Here is a 24,697-nt window from a genome sequence, read left to right as displayed (position 1 = left end):
GTGAAAACCACAGCGTCGAAGTGTAAGATCGAGACCGACGTAGATCATATTATCCAAATTACAGTCGAATATCACATTCATACAATGATAAAATAAGAGTATAAGTAATGTGAAATTACATAAATTATTACATCCCACATTGACAGAATCAAAGTAGCATTCATCCAGAACAGCTCGAAGATAAGATCATCAAATTTGAGCGTAGGTATGAACCCCTCAATCGTCAAACTCCTCGGAGCTAAACTCCTCAGCAGAACCTGTGTGCCAAAATTTATCAGTACGATTTGTACTGGTCACTCCCAACCCTATGAACATTTCCTTTGTGGAATTTAGATGCAAGTTGGATATAATCAAAGGAACCTATAAGGCTGGGGTTTCCTATGTATTTAGCATATCAAGTATATAAAAGTAGTTGGTCAAATTTTAACACAATTCCCACACACATTCCACCCCATTTCCATTCCAGAGCCAGGTTTCGATCCAGGGATCGATATACCACCATCACCACACATTCACCATACCATAACCATACCATCGTTCAATCGACAGGACCAACTCCCTCTCGGTACTGTCTCAAGGCCCGTAGCCCCTAGCTACGACTGAACACTCACTCCCAGGAGGAGAAAAGAATGACTTATCTCACTATCTAGTTTAAGCGAAACCCAGGAAAGGTACATAGCCGACAAGTCGGCACATGTATCGATCGATCAACCATACACTCTGCAGAGGTTTTACATAACCACAAGATCCGCCTTCCTCGCCGACCGTCGTCAACTGGGCTGATTCCGGCCGCTTGCTAGCCTAGGATAACACCACTCTACCATTCAGCCCTGGTACACCCCAAGTCTAGTCTAGGGTGGCTGAAACTGTGAGTCATGAGCCGGGTCCACAAGGATCTCCATGAAGTCTCGGAAGGGTGTGGGGAGAAATCCTCCTGTGCCCCGTACCTCCCTCGCACTGTCCGCTATCAATCTAGCAGTAGTGGCAATATCCTACCAAGTAGTCCGGTCCGTCCCGCACCATATAGGGCGAGTGGTACGTAAGGCTTCCCGGTGAATTTGAGTACTAGTAAGTCCTTAGGGTTGACCAAGCCAGAATGTCTTCATCAGGGTTTTCATTTACCGTGCCACCACATCACCTCCTATCCCGGGCTCCTCTCATCATAAGTTCACACCCAGGAACCACCTCATATACCATTTACGCACCATAGGTATCAATTTCCAGGGGTGCCCAGGTAGCACCCCATGGCAAGACTTGCCCTAGGCTCGTTGTATACTTCAACTTGGTCGACACAATCCTCACCTTCCACACATCTAAGTCACACACGTAGCACTCTCCCCATAGTTCAGATAACACCAGTTTCCACCACGCATCAACGTAGTACAAGCGTAGTAGAAGTAATAAGTAATATAGCAGCAAGCGTGTATCTAACCTAATAGCAGGATGAGCAGAGGTAAGGTTGCGTCAAGGTAAAGGCCATCAAGAAAGCATACTACCATAGCAGGTCCTATCACAGTATGATTACAACTATAAAGTAAAGCAATAGCAGTTCTATATTAGCCACTGCGTAATAGGTGCTACGAGATCGGGTGGGATGTGGCACCTTCAGTGTAGTCGTCTCCGTACTCCTCATGGTACTCATGATCCTCGTCGGTCTAGTTCTCCTCCGAGTCTGCAAACGATCGCATTATAGTCGCGTTAGCGACGTCTATAGAATAGTACAAAGAAGTAATGAAAATTCAGAAGAGCCAAATGCACTCAAACATAGGGTTCATTGCGTAGAGCTCAATTTTAGATAAATTTTAGTCTTGGTTTCGTATTTTTCTGAGGTCATATGAATTAGTTATGAATTTCTGAAGTTTAAATCTATTTCTGAAAATGGAAAAAGGCTGAATTAATCCTGGGCTGACACATGTCACGCAGTGACTGGCCCACGTGGCATGCTGAGGTCAGCATGACGTCATCGTCTCGGTTCCGAGCTGACAGGTGGGGTCCAGCTGACGTCAGCATGACGTCAGCAACGTCATCAGTTCTGACAAGTGGGCCGAGGGACTCTTGGGTCACTGACATGTGGGTCCGGTCAAAGTCAACATCAGTCAATGGTCAACGGTCAGGGTCACTGACGTGTGGGGCCAGGGCTGCTGACGTCAGCAGCTGATGTCATCGTGACATCAGCATGACGTCACCTTGGCTGTGTTGGCTTCTGACGTGTGGGTCCCGTGTGATGTCAGCATGACGTCAGCATCTGACATGTGGGTCCAGAGTGTCCGTGTCACTGACATGTGGGGCCAGGTCAATGGTCAACATTGACAAGTCAACGGTCAACACGGGCCGGGTTCAAACTGGGCCTGGATAGGGTTGGATCTGGACCGGGCTTGGATCGCCATGTGTCAAGCTGTGACGCTGCCACGTCGTAGCCGTGGGCTTCTACTGGGCTTCGTCCACAGTGCTGGCTCATGGTGCGTGGTTCATGGTGGACACAGGTTCATGGTCCATGGACCTAAGATAGGGTCCATGGTGGACCGAGTCCACCATCCTTTCCCTCGGCTCGGCTCACGTGGACCGAGTGCAGGCGCGGACGACCGGCGAGGGGAGTCTCCCCTGTTTCTTCCGCGGTTGTGCTCCCGTCGGCGGCGTGCTCGCTGGTGAGACTCCATGGCAGCGCTGGTGTCCTAATTGGGGAAGGGAAAAGCTTCCCCAGGCCACGGTGATCATGATGCTAGGGTCTAAGTGGTGGCCGGGGCCTTCTAGGGCGTTGGCCATGGCGGCTGGCGGCTCAGGCGGTGCTCGCCGGTGGCGAAGTCGCGCAAGCAGGCTCCCCGGTGGCTCGACTGGGCGGATAGGGGCCTGTACGGATCCGTGGGTGCACGGCAAAGGCGTCTAGGGCTCAAGGCGGGGCTTTAGCTTCCAGGTGGCCGGTAGGGACTCCCCGGTGGCCACAGCGACAAGGTGACGACGGCGAGGCGCACGGGTGAACTACGAGGCTCCAGCAGGGTGGTCACGGCATGGTCGCGGATGTGTGCGTGGGTGCGTGTGTTCCCAACGGTCGGAGACGGCCCTAGCCTATGCGCTCTCGGTGTGGAGCGCCATGGCCGGACTAGCAGGGTCCGGCGGTGAGCAGGGGAAGAACCGGGGGCTCACCGTAGGTGTTGTGGAAGTGGGGATGGCAGTGCAGTGACGAGTTGCGCCCGTGTAGCTTCGGAAGCCGTGCAGTGCAGCGTTGCCTATGTCAGTGATGAAGACGACGACTTTGTCTTCAGCTCCGATGACCTCCTCCCCCGTAGCGGCTTCGGCATTTTTCCCCCTCTCTTCTTCCCCTTCTCCCTCTTCTCTCTTGGTTCAGGTGCGCAGTGGATGGCCACCACGGTGGCGGCGGGACGATGGGATGAGCTAGGGCTCTGAGGCCAGGGCTTTTATAGCCGAGCTTGGCCATGGAGCTCGGTGATCGGCGGATGGAGACCGAGGGGTGATCGGGGGCGCTCGCTTGCATCCAACAGTGCACGCGTGGTTGCGTGGGTGCGGCGCAAGGGGAGACAGGGCCATGCCCCGGGCGTGATCCCCTAGCTCGCTCCTGCCATTGCTGTCGGCCTTTGGTCACGCGGTGGTTGAGGCGTGGGGGAAGACAACACTGTTGCAGGGTGCGGCTGACATGCAGGGCCAAGTGGTAGCGGTAGCAAGGGAAACGGGGAGGCGCGCGGGCGTGGGCGACGTGTGCTGGGCTGCTTGCTGGGCTGCTGCGTGCCGAGTTGGGCTAGCCTGCTACGCGCTGGCAGGGCTGTTTGCTAGGCTGCTACGCGCTGGCGGGCCGAGAAGCCGAGCAGGCCTGGGCTGCGAGGCCTTCTCCTCTTTTCTTTTCTTTTCTGTTTTCTTTTTCTTCTTCCTTGATTTGAATTCAAATTTGGTTTGGGTATTTGAATTCAAAATGGGTGCACCAAATTCATTGGAGTTTTAGATATGAGGCCCACCATATTCTTTTATATATATATATATTAGGAATTTATTTAGCTAGTTTGTATATCAATCATAGGTGTAGTTTGTTATATATAAAAATAGAATTAGTTTTCTCTTTTTACACATTTATCCTTTGGTTTGAATAGTAATTACTTTATGGTGTGTTTCTTTAAAAGAGTTGTTAAGCATAACATAAAACAAATAGGAAATCCAAATCACTAATTTGAGTTAACAAATGTATGCATCACTTTATATGTTAGAAATTAAATAATCATAATCAACTAAATGACATGCCATGCTTATGTGTTGACTTGGGTTGGGGTTAGACCTAATGCATCTCTTAGATTGGGTTTCTATACATGACACTCATCATCACATGGGAGTTTTGAGAAAAATTTTGTAGTTGGTATTTTTGGTGTATGGATTTTTGGGTTGTTACAGTCCTACCCCCTTGACGGAATCTCGTCCCCGAGATTAAAGCATAACGTACTCTTCGAAGAGGTAAGGATATCGTAGCCAGAGGTCAGACTCTTTCTTCCATGTTGCTTCTCTCTCAGTGTGATTGCTCCATTAGATCTTGCACATAGGAATAGTCTTGCTTCAGGGTCTCTTTGGTATCTCTACCTAGATTTCTGATAGGATGTTCTTTATACTCGAGTGTATCTTGAATGTCAAGTGTATTAGTTGGAACTACTTCATCGGGTACTCTCAAACACTTACGTAGCTATGAGACATGGAATACGGGATGTACACCCATCAATTCCTCGGGTAGCTCAAGTTTGTAGGCGAGCCTTCCAATCCTCTTGCAAATCTTATATGGGTCCAACAAATCTAGGGGCAATCTTTCCTTTCACATGGAATCTGACAGTTCCACGTAGCGGGGATACCTTGAGATAGACAAAATCTCCCACATTGAACTCTAGCTCTCTTCTTCTTTTGTCAGCATAGCTCTTGTATCGACTTTGAGCAATCCTCAAATTCTCCTTCACTTGAGCCACTCCTTCGGCATCTTGAATTTTTGCGGAGTCAAAGAACGACCTTTCTCTCGGTTGGGACCACATCAAAGGTGTCTTGCAAGGTCTGCCATACAGAGCTTCAAATGGCGACATCTTGATATTGGCTTGGTAGCTATTGTTATAAGAGAACTCTGCATAGGGTAGGCATTTCTCCCAATCAGAGCCCACTAGCGCGAAACATGTCTTCTAAGATCTGATTTACTCATTCTATCTGTCCATCTGTCTGTGGATGGTAAGCGGTACTGAAATTAAGTTTGGTTCCAATAGACTTATGCAGAGCTTCCCAGAATCAGGACACAAACTGAGGACCACGATCAGATACAATACTAGAAGGAGCTCCATGCAGTCTGAGAATATGCTCAACATATAGGTCTGCTAATTTTTCTGCATTGGTCTTGGCCTTTACTGGTACAAAGTGAGCAATCTTGGTCAGACGATCAACAATCACTCAAATGGAATCATTGCCTTTCTGTGAACGGGGCAATCCAACTATGAAATCCATGGATATGCTCTCCCACTTCCACTCGGGAACAGTCAGAGGCTTTAGCAAACCTGCAGGCCTTTGATGTTCAGCCTTGACTCTATTACAGGTGTCACAACGTGCCACATGTCCTGCAATGTCTGTCTTCATGCCCTTCCACTAGAAGTATTTCTTCAAGTCTTGGTACATCTTTGAACCTCTAGGGTGAATACAGTACTTGGAATCATGAGCTTCTGACAGAATTTCCTCTCGTAGTACTGGGTCAGATGGAACACAGATTCTATTCTTGAACCAGATGGTTCCTTATTCATCTTCTTGGTGGTTGGTCTTATAGCCTAGTTTCATCAGACCACAGAGATATTCGATCTCTTCGTAACTTTTCTGAGCTTGATGGATGTGATCCGTGAGATCATACTGTATGCGGAGCTCATTCAACAAACCATGCAGTAGTATCTCTAGTTGGAAATCATCAATCTCTTCCTTGAGCTCAGGTGGTACAGATTCTATGATCAAGGTGTGACAGTAACTCTTGTGACTAAGAGCATCTGTGACTACATTAGCTTTTCCTGGATGATAGTGAATTTCTAGGTCATAATCCTTGATCAACTCTAGCCATCGGCATTGTCTTATATTTAGATCTTCCTAAGTGAAAAAGTACTTCGAGCTCTTGTGGTCCATATAGATATCACACTTGTTGCCTATCAAGTAGTGTCTCTAGATCTTCAAGGCATGTACAACTGCTGCTAATTCAAGATCATGGGTTGGGTAACGGTTCTCGTGTTCTTGCAACTGTCGAGACGCATATGCTATCACTCTTCCATCTTGCATCAGTACACAACCAAGTCCTTGATGGGATGCATCATAATAGACCACGAATTCTTTGCTGATATCAGGCAATGCTAACACAGAAGTTGTGGTAAGCCTTCTATTTCAATTCCTGGAAGCTTTGTTCGCACTCAGGGCGTCCATTCAAACTCCTTAGTCTTCTTAGAAGGTTAGGTCATTGGACGGGCTATCTTGGAGAAGTTCTCAATGAATCGGCGATAATATCCGGCCAATTCCAAGAAACTTCTGACTTCTGTCACATTACGGGGTTGATCCCACTCTTTCACGGCTTCAATCTTGGTTGGGTCAACTGCTGACACCTTCAGCTGATAGTACATAGGCCTAGGAAGGCAACTTTCTATAGCCAAAACTCGCATTTGCTGAACTTTGCATAAAGCTGATGTTGGGCTAGTTTCTCAAGCACCGTTCTCAGATGATGTTCGTGTTCTTCAGTGGTGGATGAATAAACAAGGATGTCATCAATGAATACTACCACAAACTTATCCAGTTCATCCATGAAAACCTTATTCATCATAGTTCATGAAGTATGCGGGAGCATTCGTGAGTCCAAAGGACACCACAGTGAACTCAAACTATCCATACCTAGTCACAAAAGCTGTCTTCAGGATGTCACTCTCTCGAATCTTTATCTGATGATAGCCAGATCTAAGATCAATCTTGGAGAAATACTTGGCACCTCGAAGTTGATCAAGCAGATCATCGATTCTCAACAGAGGGTACTTGTTCTTGATGGTGACTGCATTCAAGTTCCGATAATCAATGCACATTCTCATCGAGCCATCCTTCTTCTTAACAAACAGAACAGGGGATCCCCAGGGTGAAGCACTAGGTCTGATATATCCCTTCGAGATGAGCTCATCAAGCTATTTCTTGAGCTCGGCCAGTTCATCAATGGACATACGATAGGGTCTCTTGGCAATAGGTCCTGTTCCTAGGCAAAAGATCAATGATGAACTCTACATCATGGTCTGGTGGCATACCCAGTAATTCTTCAGGGAATACATCAGGATAGTCTCTGACCACCGGCACATCATGAACTGTCTTCTCCTCTTTCTATGACTCTGAACTGGCTTTAAGGGCACACAGGATAGAGGTGGACTTTTTGGACTAGGGGTTCACATCTGATGACTTGGCCTGATGGGTGGGTCACTTGGACATATCTAGGCGAACATGATATGATACATCGGTGAATAGTTAACCAATCCATACCTAAGATGACATCTAGGTTGGTGGAAGGTAACAGGGTTAGGTCGGCTTTAAAGATAAGACCCTCAATGGTAAGACTCACTCCCTTACAGATGTGGGTGCATTTTAGGTCTCCTAAAGGTGAGCTAGTGATGATAGGCTTTTCACGTGGGGTTATAGGTAGGTCATGTTCTCGTGCAAACTTGGATGATATGTAAGAACAAGTTGCTCTAGAGTCAAATAGAACTAATGCAGTATTGCCATTAACTAAAAACATACCATACACAACGTCAGGGGCAGCCTGTGCTTCCTCAGCGTCTAGATGGTTGAGACATCCATGGGTAGCAGATCCCTTGAACTGAGACTTCTGAGCAGCTGAGTTCTGACGGCACTTAGTGGCTTTGTGACCTGGTTGGCCACAAGCAAAGTAGGTGAAAGGTGTACCGCCTATAGGGGTTGGCACGGGTGCCTTTCTAGTTTCCAGTGCTAGGTGTGGAGCGGTTTTGTGTTGGGCGCTCATTCACAGAGCGGGAATGGTTGAAATGGTCCTGAGTGTTGCGGTCCTAAGCATAACGGTCCCGAGTGTAATGATCCTGAGCAGGGCAGGAGTATTTGGCGATGTAACCTCCACTACCCCTACTCAATCTAGGGTTATCATCCCTGGTGTGGCAAGAGCGTTCCCTGGATGGTGCATCTCTATGGAACCTCTTGCGATCGCATCCACGGAAGGACTCCTCAGGCTTACGCTTCCTCTCCCTGTACTCCTCTCTAGCTTCAGCACAATCTTTCTCGATCTGGATGCAGCGATCCACCAGAGCACGCAACGTGTTATTCTCAATACCGCCAAACTTTAGCTTGATGTACGGGTTAAGTCCCTTGCGGTAATAGTATAGCTTCTCCTTCTCAGAGTTCACAACATAGGAGGGTGCATAGCATAGAAGGTTGGTGAAACGAGTGGTGTACTCAGTCACCCTGTCCTTTCCCATCTTGATGTTGTGGAACTCCTCAGCTTTGGCCTCCATGATACCCTTGGGAATGTGATACTCAGTGAATGCTTCGGTGAACTCATCCCATGAGATGTTAGCAGGGTCCTCATGGGAATCACTGAAACTGTCCCACCAGGCGCGTGCTGCACCTGTGAGCTAGTGTGTGGCTGCTCCAACACACTCATCGTCGGTGAAAGTAGTGAGGTCAAGCTTCTTCTCCATCTCCTTGAGCCAGTCATCGGCTACAAGCAGGGTCAGGGTCGGTGCCATCATAGGTAGGTGGCCTTAGCTTTAGGAATCCTTCTAGCTTCCTTTGGAAATCATTCTTCTGACCTCCCTGGGCCATGATTTGCTCCTTCAACAAGAGCTGCAAGAAGCTAGGTCTGTTGTGCCATCACTTCTACCAGGTTTGGGGGTGGTGGTGGTGGAATGTTCTCCTCAAGGCAGCGGAGTATTCTCCAGGTGGAAGGGTATCCCTCCACGTCCACGTCCATGGCCACAGGCCACGCCATGGTTGTTGCCACCACGTCCCCCATTTGGTTCAACTGGTTCAGGGGTGGGTGCACGTCCATGATTCATTAGGCGATTAGATCGGTGGTTAGACATCTGTAACACGGATCATAGAGAATTTAGTGCTTGTGCCATAAGTGCTTATAATTCAATATGATTACATGATTTTGACGATTTAAAGAAAAACGTTTATACTATCCAACACTCATTTCAAAGAAGCAATAAGATCCATGAGATGCAATAAGATCCAAAACATTCATTACATGGGTTTTATTACTTAGCATCATCTCCAGTAGCTACACTTGAAGACGTGCGAGAATCATTCTATGCATAGTGTCTCATAATACATCTCATGAGGGGTACATCATGGGGTACAACTTACGGAAGCTACTGACATGACTTATGACCTCATAGGGTCATTCTACTCTAACTCATACACCACAGCTGGGATACGACTGTTCTCAATCTCGATCTCCTCATCAGACTTGTGAAGTCGGGACACGTACTTCAAGGCCTCGGCGAGCTCCTTAGTAGGCTTGGATCTAGGTAAGGTAGGGCAGGCGTCTAGGTTGAGGCGAGTTGGGGCTAACTCAAACTCCTCTATCCTAGGCTTCATCTTGCTACGAATCTCCTTGGGTAGCTGATCCCACATACCCTTCATCTCCCTAAGGTGCTTCTTGTCAGACTTCTGCCAAGCCTACCGAGTCCTCTCACACTTGTCTTGGAGGTACTCGTTCTGCCTGAGTGCCTCGATCAGGTGACCCTGGTTGCGAATGGCCTTCTTCCTGAACTCCTCTAGATCTTGAGTCATGGTCTTGTTCTTAGATTGGATTTTCAGCATATCAATCCCCTTGGACCTCTCTCTATCTCCTCTACGATTGAACTCAGGCCTTCTTATCGTCCAACTCTCTCTGCAACTCCAAGACCTTGCTATCCAGGTAGTAGTTCCTGTTGCCTAGGTAGGCTACTTTGTCCTATAAGTCAGCGACCTCGGCTCTATGGACTTCTTCACGATGGTTGAGCTCGTCCTGTAGCTTGGCGACTGTCTCTAGTAGACTAGCTCATGCTCTGTGCTCCCTGTGAGTCTCGCTCCTAGTACTCCCACTAGAAGGGCCTAGGTCCTAGCGTCTCCTCTACTCTAGCTGGGTCACATACCTGTCCTGCTCCAGTAGGTGGATAGCTGAGACGTGAAGGCATCTGTCCTCCTCGGCAAGGATAACTCTACCAGGCTGCGAAACTCTGCTCACTAGGGGTAAGGCTGAGGTCGAGGGCCTAGGGGAAGTAGACGGAACTCTGTCATCTTCAAGTGCTCGTAGTGGTCCCTCATCACTCTATGAAGTGCCTTGTATGAGATAGCCTACAGTCCCTCCTTGACTATGTCCTCTATAGTCAACTCGGTGAAAGCTGGGACATAAGGTAAGGTAGTGCTAGCTGGGAACTCGACTGAGGTGATAACTGGTCCTTCGATTCCTCTTTCCTAAGCTAGCTTCCTAGTGTAGGTGACCTTGACTAGCTCATTGGGGACACCTAACATGACAAGAACTTGGTAGAGGGTCTGTGCAAATCCCCCGAGCTCATGTAGGTCGAAGGTAAGCTTGGCATGGTCCAGAGGTAGCGGTCCTAGAGGCGGCCAGTCGATGTTCGTTGCCATCTGCATGTTTTAAGGAATCAGGTGTTAGCAGGTCAATAATAGATAAGCCTTGCATAAAAGTAAATGCAGGGTCGATATATAATCGAAAGAAGGGCTGTTCACGTCCTATTCTATCGTCCATTTCTAAGGGTTTCGTTCTATGGTCAAGTATGGCTCTGATACCAACTGAAGCGACCCCGTTTTCCGTGATGGGAAAACCACAGCGTCGAAGTGTAATAAGACCGATGTAGATCATATTACCCAAATTCCAGTCGAATATCACATCCATACAACGATAAAATCAGAGTACAAGTAGTGCGGAATTACATAAATTATTACATCGCCGCATTGGTGGAATCAAAGTAGCATTCATCCAGAATAGCTTAAGATAAGATCACCAAATTTGAGCGTAGGCACGAACCCCTCAATCATCAAACTCCTCGGAGCTAAACTCCTCAGCAGAACCTGTGTGCCAAAATTTATCAGTACGATTTGTACTGGCCACTCCCAACCCTATGAGCATTTGCTTTGTGGAATTTGGATGCAAGTTAGATATAATCAAAGGAACCTATAAGGCTGGGGTTTCCTATGTATTTAGCATATCAAGTATATAAAAGTAGTTGGTTAAGTTTTAACACCATTTCCACACACATTCCACCCCATTCCCATTCCAGAGCTAGGTTTCGATCCAGGGATCGATATACCACCATCACCACACCTTCACCATACCATAACTATACCATCGCTCAGTCGATAGGCCAACTCCCTCTCGGCACTGTCTCAAGGCCTATAGCCCCTGGCTATGACCGAACACTCACTCCCAAGGGGAGAAAACAAGGACTCATCTCACTATCTAGTTTAAGCGAAACCTAGGAAAGGTCCATAGCCGACAAATCAGCACATGTATCGATCGATCAACCATACACTCTGCAGAGGTTTTACATAACCACAAGATTCACCTTCCTCACTGACCGTCGTCAACTAGGCTGATTCCTAGCCGCTTGCTAGCCTAGGATAATGCCACTCTATCATTCAGCCCTAGTACACCCCAAGTCTAGTCTGGGGTGGCTAAAACTAGTGAGTCATGAGCCTAGGTCCACAAGGTCTCCATGAAGTCTTGGAAGGGTGTGGGGGAAATCCTCTATGCCTCAGTACCTCTCTCGCACTATCCGCTATCAACCTAGCAGTAGTGGCAATATCCTATCAAGTAGTCCGGCCAGTCCCGCACCATATAGGGCGAGTGGTACGTAAGGTTTCCCGGTGAATCTGAGTACTACTAAGTCCTTAGGGTTGACCAAGCCAGAATGTCTCCATCAGGGTTTCCATTTACCGTGCCACCACAGCACCTCCATCTCGGGCTCCTCCCATCATAGGTTCACACCCAGGACCACCTCATATACCATTTACCCACCATAGGTATCCATTTCCATTGGTGCCCTAGGTAGCACCCCATGGCAAGACTTGCCCTAGGCTCAGTCGTATACTCCAACTTGGTCGACACAAGCCCTCACCCTCCACACACCCAAGTCACACACTGCAGCACTCTCCCCATAGTCCAAATAACACTAGTTTTCCACCATGCATCAACGTAGTACAAGCAGTAGTAGAAGTAATAAGTAATATAGCAGCAAGCAGTGTGTCTAGCCTAATAGCAGGGTGAGCAGGGGTAAGGTTGCGTCAAGGTAAAGGCCATCAAGAAAGCATACTGCCATGTAGGTCCTATCACAGTGTGATTACAACTATAAAGTAAAGCAATAGCAGTTCTATATTAGCCATGCGTAATAGGTGCTACGAGATCAGGTGGGATGTGGCACCTTCAGTGTAGTCGTCTCCATACTCCTCACAGTACTCACGATCCTCGTCGGTCTAGGTTCTCCTCCTGAGTCTACAAACGATCGTATTATAGTCATGTTAGCGACGTCTATAGAATAGCACAAAGAAGCAATGAAAATTCAAAAGAGCCAAATGCACTCAAACATGCTTTCATTGCGTAGAGCTCGATTTTAGATGAATTTTGGTCCTAGTGTCGTATTTTTCTGAGGTCATATGAATTAGTTATGAATTTCCAAAGTTTAAATCTATTTCTGAAAATGGAAAAAGGCTAAATTAATCCTAGGCTGACACGTGTCACGCTAGTGACTGGTCCACATGGCATGCTAACGTCAGCATGACGTCATCGTCTCGGTTCCGAGCTAATAGGTGGGGTCCAGCTGACGTCAGCATGACTGTCAGCAATGTCATTAGTTCTGACAAGTGGGCACAGGGACTCTTAGGGTCACTGACATGTGGGTCCAGTCAAAGTCAATGTCAGTCACATGGTCAACGGTCTATGGTCAACGATTAGGGTCACTGACATGTGGGGCCAGGGCTGCTGACGTCAGCAGCTGATGTCATCGTGACAGGCAGCATGACGTCACCTTGGCTGTGTTGGCTTCTGACGTGTGGGTCCCGTGTGACATCAGCATCTAACATGTGGGTCCAGAGTGTCCGTGTCACTGACATGTGGGGCCTAGGTCAATGGTCAACATGTGACAAGTCAATGGTCAACACGGGCTGGGTTCAAACTGGGCCTGGACAGGGCTGGATCTAGGCCAGGCTTGGACCGCCACTGTGTCAAGCTGTGACGCTGCCACGTCGTAGTCATGGGCTTCTATTGGGCTTCAGTCCACAGTGCTGGCTCACGGTGCGTGGTTCATGGTGGACGTAGGTTCACGGTCCATGGACCTAAGATAGGGTCCATGGTGGACTGAGTCCACCATCCTTTCCCTCGGCTTGGCTCACGTGGACCAAGTGCAGGCGTGGACGATCGGCTGAGGGGAGTCTCCCCTGTTTCTCCCACGGCTGTGCTCCCACCGGCGGCGTGCTCGCTGGTGAGCCTCCGTGGTGGTGATGGTGTCCAATTGGGGAAGGGAAAAGCTTCCCCTAGGCCACGATGATCATGATGCTAGGGGTCTAAGTGGTGGCCAGGGGCCTTCCAGGGCATTGGCCATGGCGGCTGGCGGCTCGGCGGTGCTTGCCGGTGGCGAAGTCACGCAAGTAGGCTCCCCGATGGCTTGGCTGGGCAGATAGGGGCCTCTGCGGATCCATGGGTGCACGGCGAAGGCGTCTAGGGCTCAAGGCGGGCTTTGGCTTCCAGGTGGCCGGTAGGGACTCCCCGGCGGCCACGGTGACAAGGTGACGACGGCGAGGCGCACGAGTGAACTATGGGGCTCCAGCGGAGTTGTCACGGCGTGGTCGCGGATGTGTGTGTGGGTGTGTGTGTTCCCAGTGGCCAGAGATGGCCCTAGCCTATGTGCTCTCGGTGTGGAGCGCCATGGCGGGAGTAGCAGGGTCCGGCGGCGAGCAGGGGAAGAACCAGGGGCTCACCATAGGTGTTGTGGAAGTGGGGATGGCGGTGTAGTGACGAGTTGTGGCCATGTAGCTCCAGAAGCCGTGCAGTGCAGCGTTGCCTATGTCAGTGATGAAGACGACGGCTTTGTCTTCGGCTCTGATGACCTCCTCCCCCACAGCGGCTTTGGCGTTTTTCCCCCTCTCTTCTTCCCCTTCTCCCTCTTCTCTCTTGGTTCGGGTGCGCAGTGGATGGCCACCACGGTGGCGGCGGGGCGATGGGATGAGCTAGGGCTCCGGGGCTGGGGCTTTTATAGCCGAGCTCGGCCATGGAGCTCGGTGATCAATGGATGGAGATCGAGGGGTGATCGGGGGCGCTCGCTTGCATCCAACGGCACACGCATGGTTGCGTGGGTGCGGTGCAAGGGGAGACAGGGCCATGCCCCGGGCATGATCCCCTAGCCCGCTCCTGCCATTGTGTCGGCCTTTGGTCACACGGCGATTGAGGCATGGGGGAAGATGACGCTGTTGCGGGGTGCGGCTGACATGTGGGGCCAAGTGGCAGTGGCAGCAAGGGAAACGGGGAGGCGTGCGGGCATGGGCGACGCGCGCTGGGCTGCTTGCTGGGCTGCTGTGCGCGAGTTGGGCCAGCCTGCTATGCGCTGGCGAGGCTGTTTGCTGGGTTGCTGCGCGCTGGCAGGCCGAGAAGCTGAGTAGGCCTGGGCTACGAGGCCTTCTCCTCTTTTCTTTTCTTTTTCTTTTCTTTTCTTCTTCCTTGATTTGAATTCAATTGTTGGGTATTTGAATTCAAAATGGGTGCACCAAATTCATTAGGAGTTTTAGATATGAGGCCCACCACATTCTTTATATATATATATATTAGGAATTTATTTAGCTAGTTTGTATATCAATCATAGGTGTAGTTTGTTATATATAAAAATAGAATTAGTTTTCTCTTTTTACACATTTATCCTTTGGTTTGAATAGTAATTACTTTATGGTGTGTTTCTTTAAAAGAGTTGTTAAGCATAACATAAAACAAATGGAAATCCAAATCACAATTTGAGTTAACAAATGTATGCATCACTTTATATGTTAGAAATTAAATAATCATAATCAACAAATGACATGCCATGCTTATGTGTTGACTTGGGTTGGGGTTAGACCTAATGCATCTCTTAGGTTGTGTTTCTATACATGACACTCATCATCACATGGGAGTTTTGAGAAAAATTTTGTAGTTGGTATTTTTGGTGTATGGATTTTTGGTTGTTACACTTGTGGTCTGGATTGGATTGGGGGTGTGTGTATGTGCGCTAACGGCAGCGATTTATAGGTGTTCGTGGGTGACTGTGGCCTCGAGAGCGGCGACGGCGGCGAGCCTCGTGTTGCCCACCTATGTCTACGTGTGTGGCGGCCACGCGTTTGGACGGAGGATCAGCCAGTGCATCGCAAGCGTGTGAGCCACCGAACGTCACACGCGGCCGCGTACGCACTCGCTCCCGGGCTCGGTTGGGTGGGCATTAGAGCGGCAACAAACGAGAGGCCATGACCGCGATGAGTTGGGCCAATGCGGCAGGGCATCGCGATGACCGGCCCGTCCTAGCAAGGCTACAAGGAAGCACAAGCACCCTGGCGCGGTGACAGGGACAACTGCCATCCTATGCTGATCCAGCTCCACGTGTACTCCCTAAGGCCCACCAGTTACATACTAGGCCAGTTGAGTCTCCTACCCCATATACGCCGAACACACATTGGTTATCATGAGGCTTCGTGGTCCAACACACACAAGTTCCGAATAAGCGATCCTCGCTATATATGGGCATGAAGCTTGACCCCGTCAGCCCAGTACGAGGCCTATTTTTTTAGCATGGCCCAGGTGGTCAGTGGGCCCAGGCTAGCATAGCCCGAAGGAATAGGTCGTGCCTTGGCCTTACCCTAGGCATGATGTGTCGGCACAGCCCGGCCCGACATTTACAGGCAAGCACGATTTTGGCCCACAAAAAGCCCAGTGCACTCCTTGCTATTCCCCACTCTCTAGCCCTAACTTCGTTTCCCCCCTCCCCTCACACCCCAGCCACCACACGCTCGCACTCCCTCGGCTCTCTATGCTCATGGTCAGTGAGTCTCGCGACGTGAGTCGCACTGACTCCTCATCCTTCCTAGCTTCCCCTCCTGGATCCCTTTCCTTCCCCTATGGTGGCTATGCTCGAGCGACTCCTCCCGCATCTCCTCCTCGCTCATGTTTGCTCTCCAGCTTCGAGCGCGGAGGTCACGTGGGCGCTGTCAGCCTCAAGCATGCGACCATGGGGCGGTAGGGCGGCGGCTGCAAGGGCACCGCCCTCGAGCACGTAGCACAGCTACGCAGGGCGCATGCTATGAGGGTGCGACCACCTGCCGTCCTCGAGCACACCTTTTTCGTGAGGGTGTCACGGCATCGGCCTTAGCTCGACCTCCTCCCTCGCTCACCTTCCTGCTTCCTTCCCCTTCTGGAAACCTATAAAGTGGGCCTCAGGCTAGGCACGACTTGCTAAGCTTGCCGTGCTTACCGGGCCAGCCCGACATGAAAAACGGCCCATAGTGCCATGCCTGGGTCAAAGGCCAGGCTCACGTGCCTGAGAGGCATGGCCCGTAGGGCACGTCGTGCCGTGCTAGCCCGATGCCATCGGGCCATGCCTGGCATAGGCCCATTGAAAGGTCCTAATATGGCTAGAGGGGGTGAATAGCCTATTTAAAAATCTACAAACCAACTAGAGCAATTTGATTAGTATAACAAATAGCGAAATACAAACTTGCTCTAGCTCTATAGGGGTTGCAAGCCACCTATCCAACAATTCTAGTTGCTATGATCACTAATCACACAATACTCTATGTCACTACTCACTAAGAGCTCTCACACTTGCTACACTAAAATGCTCTACTAGATGAACTTAAACTACAAAGCAAGCTCTCAATTCTAGCTACACTAAAGAGCTTACTACAACTAGTTTGCAAGAATATAAATGAGTGAGTAGGGTGATTATACTACCGTGTAAAGGAGTGAACCAATCACAAGATGAATACTAAATCAATCACCAGGAGAATACCAAGGGGCAAGAGACAACCAATTTTCTCCCAGGGTTCACGTGCTTCCCAACACGCTACGTCCCCATTGTGTCGACCAACACTTGGTGGTTCAGCAGCTAAGAGGTGTTGCACAAACCTTGTCCACATAATTGGACACCGCAAAAACCTACCCACAAGTGAGGTAACTCAATGACACGAGCAATCCACTAGAGTTACCTTTCGACGCTCCACCGGAAAAGGCATAAGACCTCTCACAATCACTAGGAGATGGCCACGAAACAATCACCAACTCAGTACCAATCCTCCACCGCTATACCAAGCCATCTAGGTGGTGGCAACCACCAAGAGAAACAAGTGAATCCTACAGTGAAACACGAATACCAAGTGCCTCTAGATGCAATCACTCAAGCAATGCGCTTGGATTCTCTCCCAGACTCTCAATGATGATGAATCAATGATGGAGATGAGTGGGAGGGCTTTGGCTAAGCTCACAAGGTTGCTATGTCAATGCAAATGGTCAAGAGAGTGAGATTGAGCCTGCCACGGGGCTTAAATAGAAGCCCCCATGAAATAGAGTCGTTGGCTCCTTAGTCCACTAAAAAACAGGATGACCGGACGCGCGGATCAGATCGACCGAACACTGGACCCCAGCGTCTGGTCGCACAATGTGTGGCATGTGTCCTCTGCTTCAAAAGCTGATCGTTCGATCTCAACGGTCATCAATACATTTAAGTTGTGACCAGACGCGCTGCTTCAAAGTGACCGGACGCAAGACCTCAGCGTCCGGTCATTTCTAGGAAGTATCCAGAAGCAAAAAAATCATGATCGGACGTGTCCGGTCATACCCGACCGGACTCACTCAACGTCCGGTCACTCAACGTCTCCCTTGTGCGTCGCATATGTCATCATACGTCATACTGACCGGACTTAGGCCCTGAGCATCTGGTCTTTTCTCGTGCCAGCGTCCAGGTCAAGAGACCGAGGGGGGACTTTACTACACACTGACCGGATGTAGGACCCCAGCATCCGGTCCCTGTGCCACTAGCGTTCGGTCACTCTATGAACCCCTGTCTTTTCTGTATAGGGCGCTGATGGCACCGTCGAACTGTCCGCACTCTACGGGCGGACACTCCATCATTGGAGTTCTGAACCCTTGCTCCCAAGTGCTAAACGCAATGTGTATGACCTTTGTGCATGTGTGTTAGCATATTTTCACAAACATTTTCAAGGGTGTTAGCACTCCACTAGATCCTAAATGCATATGCAATGAGTTAGAGCATCTAGTAGCACTTTGATAACCGCATTTCGATACGAGTTTTACCCCTCTTAATAGTACGGCTATCGATCCTAAATGTGATTACACTCGCTAAGTGTCTTGATCACCGAAACAAAATGGCTCCTTACAACTTATATCTTTGCCTTGAGCCTTTTGTTTTTCTCTTTCTTCTTTTCAAGTCCAAGCACTTGATCATCACCATAGAATCACCATCATCATGTCATGATCTTCATTTGCTTCACCACTTAGAATAGTGCTACCTATCTCATAATTACTTTGATAAACTAGGTTAGCACTTAGGGTTTCATCAATTAACCAAAACTAAACTAGAGCTTTCAATCTCCCCCTTTTTGGTAATTGATGACAACCCTTACACAAATATATGAATTTAGATTTAATTGAATCCACGTTGCTTGCCCAAGCATATTTACTAAGTGTAAAAGGATATGGACAAGTTTTATGAACCCCAAATGGTAGCAATTGCTCCTCCTACATATGTGCTAAGAGTTTGGATTGTAGCTTGCACATATGCTTAGATAGGAAATATAGGACGCAATGTCTACCAAATGATGCTAAGGTATAAGAGATGGACCTTTGAAGCGTGATACCAATTGGAGTGCATCAATATACCATCCTTAGCACCATTAGTAACTAAACATACACAAAAACTAGAATATCCCATGAGATCAACATTATAAGCAAGGGTCTAGTTTCCATAAGATGAATATAAGTCTAGTTACTTTGGCCTATGCATGCTAGTTTTTTCATTTCACAATTCAAGCATATAACTAGCATACACCACACAAGCATGGATATTAAAATTTAAAACTTATGTCATGCAAGCAAATATATGAAATGCACATTCAAATGCAACATACAAGTTTATGAGCTTGCTCCCCCTACTTGTGTGCATTTTTTATTGATCCCTTTACAATGTTATTTCATTTGTTTTCATTTGTTTGCTCCTCCTATCTTACTATCTTTGTCAACAATTAGCACAAAAGATGAGCTCAAATTATAAATAGGTTTGGGGTGAAACCATGTGAAATGAGGATCATTTTCCTAATTTGGTTCAATATAGATCAATTGCAAAAGATATTTAACTCGATTTGATCCAAGGACAAGCTTCTTCACACCTCCAAATAAGAGTTATCTTGTACCATGTTGAGTTAAACACTTATAGCTTATTTTCTAGATCAAGCACAAGGTTTACAAGCCCACAAACATGTCATATGCTACCACTAGATCATTTCAAACATACAAGCAATAGTGGTACCATACAAGCATCAAATTCATTTGATTTTCATGAATGAGCCTAGGACATGATAGGAATGACTAGATACACTAAACAAGTCCTTAGCAATGGATGGATGACATGTCAATCAACTTTACCTTGCTTTGCTCGAAGGAGAGGCATGTCATATAAGGGGGGTGCATCAACACATATTGGAGAAGTCAAGTATGTCCAATTCATTTCTTAGTTTGCAAAACCTCTTCTTATCAAGTGGCTTGGTGAAGATATCGACAAGTTGGTCTTCCGTGCACACACTCTCAATGCAAATATCCCCTTTTTATTGGTGATTTCTTATAAAATGATGGCGGACATCAATGTGCTTTGTTCTTGAATGTTGAACCGGGTTGTTGGTGAGCTTTATGACACTCTCATTATCACATAGCAATGGCACTTGCTTGAATTTGATCCCAAAGTCACTCAAAGTAGCCTTTATCCAAAGTAATTGAGCACAACAACTATCGGCCAAAATGTACTCCGCTTCAGCGATTGAAAGTGCCACACTATTTTGCTTTTTTGATGACCAAGACACAAGTGATCTTCCCAATAGTTGACATGTGCCCGATGTGCTCTTTCTCTCAACTTTGCATCCCACATAATCAGAGTCTGAATATTCAATCAACTCAAATCTTGCTCTTTTGGGATACCATAATCCAACATTTTATGTATGCTTCAAGTACCTCAATATTCTCTTTGTCGCCTTCAAATGACTTTATCTTGGTGAGGCTTGAAATCTAGCACACATACATACACTAAACATCACATTCGGCCTTAATGCGGTCACATAGAGTTGGCTTCCAATCATAGACCAATACATCTTTTGATCCATCATGTTGCCACTAGCATCACTATCTAAGCTTTCACTTATCCCCATTGGTGTACTAATAGCTTTACTATCATCCATTTTAAACTTCTTGAGCATGTCCTTGATATACTTGTCTTGACTCATAAATATGTCATTCTTTATTTGCTTGATTTGAAGACCAAGAAAGTAACTAAGCTCTTCAATCATGGACATCTCAAACTCACTTGCCATCATCTTGCCAAACTTCTCACAAAAATCTTGATTTGTTGATCCAAATATGATATCATCAACATAGATTTGCATTACAAACAAGTCATTTCCAAGCTTCTTGGTGAAGAGAGTGGTGTCAACCTTTCCCATTTTGAATCGCTTAGAGAGTAGGAAATCCCTCAATCTCTTGTACCATGCTCTTGGTGCTTGTTTCAATTCATACAAAGCCTTTCTCAACTTGTAAACATGGTTGGATTTCTTTTCATCTTCAAAACCAGGAGGTTGCTCAACATATACAAGCTCATTGATGTACCCATTAAGAAATGCACTCTTCACATCCATTTGGTACAACTTGATGTTGTGGGCACAAGCATAGGCTAACAAGATCCTAATTGCTTTCAATCTTGCAACCGGGGCATATGTTTCTCCCAAGTCAAGACCTTTAACTTGAGTGTAACCTTGAGCCACTAATCTTGCTTTGTTCCTTATTACTATCCCATCTTGATCTTGCTTGTTCTGAAAGACCCACTTGGTTCCAATCACATTATGATCCTTAGGCTTCTCAACTAACTCTCATACTTAGTTTTTTGTGAAGTTGTTTAGCTCTTCATGTATATCATTGACCCAATCAACATCCTTCAAAGCTTCATCTATCTTCTTAGGTTCCATAGATAACACAAATGAGAAATGCTCATAAAATAAAGCTAATCTTGATCTAGTTTGCACATCTCTTGAAATATCACTAATTATAGTGTCCAATGGATGATCTCTTGCAACATTGGTTGGTTAAAGCACTTGTACTTGATTGCTTGCATTTGATTGATCACTTGGTTGAGATGATGAACTAGCCACTTGTTGTTGATCTTGCACTTTGTCATCATTAGTACTTGCTTAAACTTGATTATGAGAACCACTAGCTTGCACATTTAAGTTAGAGAGCACTTGATTCTTGTCATCTTCAACATCAATCACCTTTCTAGGCCTTATATCACCAATGTCCATGTTCTTCATTGTATTGACCAATTGAGTGCCTCTTATATCATCTAGATTCTCATCTTCCTCTTGGGAACCATTTGTTTCATCAAATTTCACATCATGAACCTCCTCAAGAGTACCACTAGCCAAATTCCAAATTCTATATGCCTTGCTAGTAGTGGAGTAACCAAGCAAGAAACCATCATCACATTTTTTTTCAAACTTGCTCAATCTAGTGCCTTTCTTTAATATGTAGCATTTACAACTAAAAACCCAAAAGTATGCTATGTTGGGCTTTCTTCTATTCAATAGCTCATAAGGTGTCTTCTTCATCATGGGGTGACAATAGAGTCGATTGCTATAATAGCAAGCCATGTTGATTGCTTTGGCCCCAAAAGAATGACTCACATTGTACTCAATTAACATTGATCTTGCCATGTCAATGAGTGTTCTATTCTTTCTCTCAACAAGACCATTTGATCGTGGAGTGTACTTGACTAAGAATTGATGTCTAATTTCAAATTCATCACACAACTCATCAATTTTAGTGTTCTTAAATTCACTACCATTGTCACTTCTAATTTTCTTGATAATTATTTTAAACTCATTATGAATGCCCTTGACAAATTATTTAAATGTTGCAAACACATCACTCTTGTCAATAAGAAAGAACACCCATGTGTATCTAGTGAAATCATCCACAATCACAAATCTATATTTGTTTTCACCAATGCTAGTGTATGTGGTTGGTCCAAACAAGTCCATGTGCACCAACTCAAATACCTTAGATGTGCTCATCATGCTTTTCTTAGGATGTGTGTTATCAACTTGCTTTTTGGCTTGACATGCATTACATAACTTATCCTTCTCAAATATAACATCTTGCAAGCCTCTAACTAAATCATGCTTGATCAACTTATTTAATTGTTTCATTATAACATGACCGAGCCTTCTATGCCATAACCAACCCATGCTAGACTTAATGATCAAACATGTTGACAATTGAGCTTCTCTAGCATTGAAATCAACCAAGTATAGATTCTCATATCTAAATCCTTTGAATATCAAGTTAGAGCCATCTACACTCATGATCTCTACATCATCCACACCAAATATGCACTTGAAACCAAGATCACACAATTGAGCTACCGACAATAGGTTGAAGTTCAAGCTCTCTACTAGCAACACATTAGAAATGCTCAAGTCATTGGATATTGCAATCTTACCTAGACCTTTGACCTTACCTTTGCCATTATCACCAAATGTGATACTATCAATCCCATTACTCTTATTTTCATTGATTGAATTGAACATTCTTGGATCACCAGTCATGTGTTGTGTGCACCCACTATCAAGTATGAAATGCCTTCCTCTGGCTTTACAATTGACCTATAAAAGAAGATTAATTCTTTTTAGGTTCCCAAACTTCTTTGGATCCTTGAAGGTTAGTTACCAAGGTCTTTGGTACCCAAATAGCCTTCTTCTTTGGGCTCATAATTGGTGTACCAATGAACTTAGCCTTCACACCATTGACACCCTTAACAAGCATGTAACAAAAATCAAATTTAATTGAGGATATATTAGGTAGTTTGTTCTTGTTAGTCTTGCAATATTGCTCTATATGTCCAACTTGCTTGCATCTATTGCAAAACCGACCATTGCCCTTCACAAAGCTAACTTTGGGAGTGACAAAGGCCATCTTGCCTTTCTTGGGGGTATAGCCTAATCCCTCTTTATTGAGGGAAAATCTTTGGCTATCCAAGCACTTTAGCATGAGGGCATCTTCACCATAGGCATTGCCTAAGGCACGAGTGAGCTCATTTATCTCCTTCTTGAGGGTCTCATTTTCCACCATTAGTGAGGCATCACAAGTGAGACCATCACTCAAAGGTGAAGTAGTAGTAGTAGTACTACAAGAAATGTTAGTGGGAGCAACTACAATGGGTTTATAAAAAGATTCATTAATAATATCACATGTTAGTCCCACATCACAAGACATAATCACTTGCTCCTTCTTGGCTTCCTCTATTTTGACTTGCTCGATGAGAGAGGAGTGAGCCTTTTCAAGCTTAGAGTGAGCTTTTCTAAGCTTTTCATGGGCTTCCATTAGCCTCTCATGAGTGGCATTGAACTCATCAAAGGATTGCTCAAGAAATTTTACTTTTTTGTGTAATTCTTTGCACTCCTTTCTCTTCATCTCAACGTAAGTATGTACTTGCTCACACATGTCCAAGAGCTCCTCCTTGGTGTACTCCTCCTCCTCCTCATCATCATCATCACTCCTACAAGCATCACTTTCACATTCATCATCATCACTCACATCATATTTTACCTTGATAGGCTTTGTCATGAGGCATGTCGATGGAGTGTCGAAGATGGAGGGCTTATTGTTGATGGCAATGCTTGCTAGTGCTTTCTTGATAGATTTCTTACCATCATCACTAGAGTCATCACTATTCGACGAGCCATCATTATCCCAAGTGACCACATATCCTCCACTCTTCTTCTTCTTTTGGAAGGTCATCCTCTTCTCCTTCTTCTCCTTCTTTTCCTTCTTGTTCTTCTTGTACTTCTTTTTATCCTCATCATTGTCACTATTGTAGGGACAATCCGCTACAACGTGATTGTGGCTCTTGCAATTGTAGCATCTTCTCACATATTCTTTGCTTTTGGTATGATCTCTTCTCTTTCTTGCACCATAGCCCTTTTTCTTCATGAATTTTCCTATCTTGCACACAAATAGAGCCATGGCCTCATCATCAATGTCACTAAGATCCTCATCATCACTTGATTCTTTCTTGGACATGCCCTTGTTCTTGGATGATGAGCTAGCCTTGAATGCTACACTCTTCTTCTTCTTGTCTTCTTCTTCCTTTTTGTCATCCTTATCAACCCCTTCCCTTTCCACTTGGTATGTCTCTTGTGTCATAACATCACCTAGTACTTGGTTAGGGGTAATCTTCTTCAATCCTTCTCTTATGATAAGCAATCTCAACATCTCAAATCTTGGAGGTAGGCACATCAAGAACCGATGAGAGACATTATCATCCTTGATCTTCTCTCCCAATGCCTTCAAAATCATTGACAATCACTTCACAATCGATGGAACATCTCCAAAATGCTCTCATCTTCCTTCATCTTG

General features: G+C 46.3%; 1 protein-coding gene across 1 annotated transcript; it reads right to left on the bottom strand.

Annotated features, from left to right (window-relative positions):
- Window positions 1-216: 216 nt before the first annotated feature.
- Window positions 217-24,484, bottom strand: LOC136548840 (nucleolin 1-like). The gene is made up of 3 exons (XM_066540221.1): window positions 24,253-24,484; window positions 23,779-24,168; window positions 217-257 (listed from the first exon to the last, which is right to left on the bottom strand). Exons 1-3 carry the CDS (start codon window positions 24,482-24,484, stop codon window positions 217-219), a joined length of 663 nt encoding a protein of 220 aa, XP_066396318.1.
- Between the last annotated feature and the right edge of the window lie 213 nt (window positions 24,485-24,697).

This window comes from Miscanthus floridulus, chromosome 4 (genome assembly GCF_019320115.1).
Source record: "Miscanthus floridulus cultivar M001 chromosome 4, ASM1932011v1, whole genome shotgun sequence".
Taxonomy (NCBI): Eukaryota; Viridiplantae; Streptophyta; class Magnoliopsida; order Poales; family Poaceae; genus Miscanthus; species Miscanthus floridulus.
This window is presented reverse-complemented; position numbering and strand designations above follow the sequence as displayed.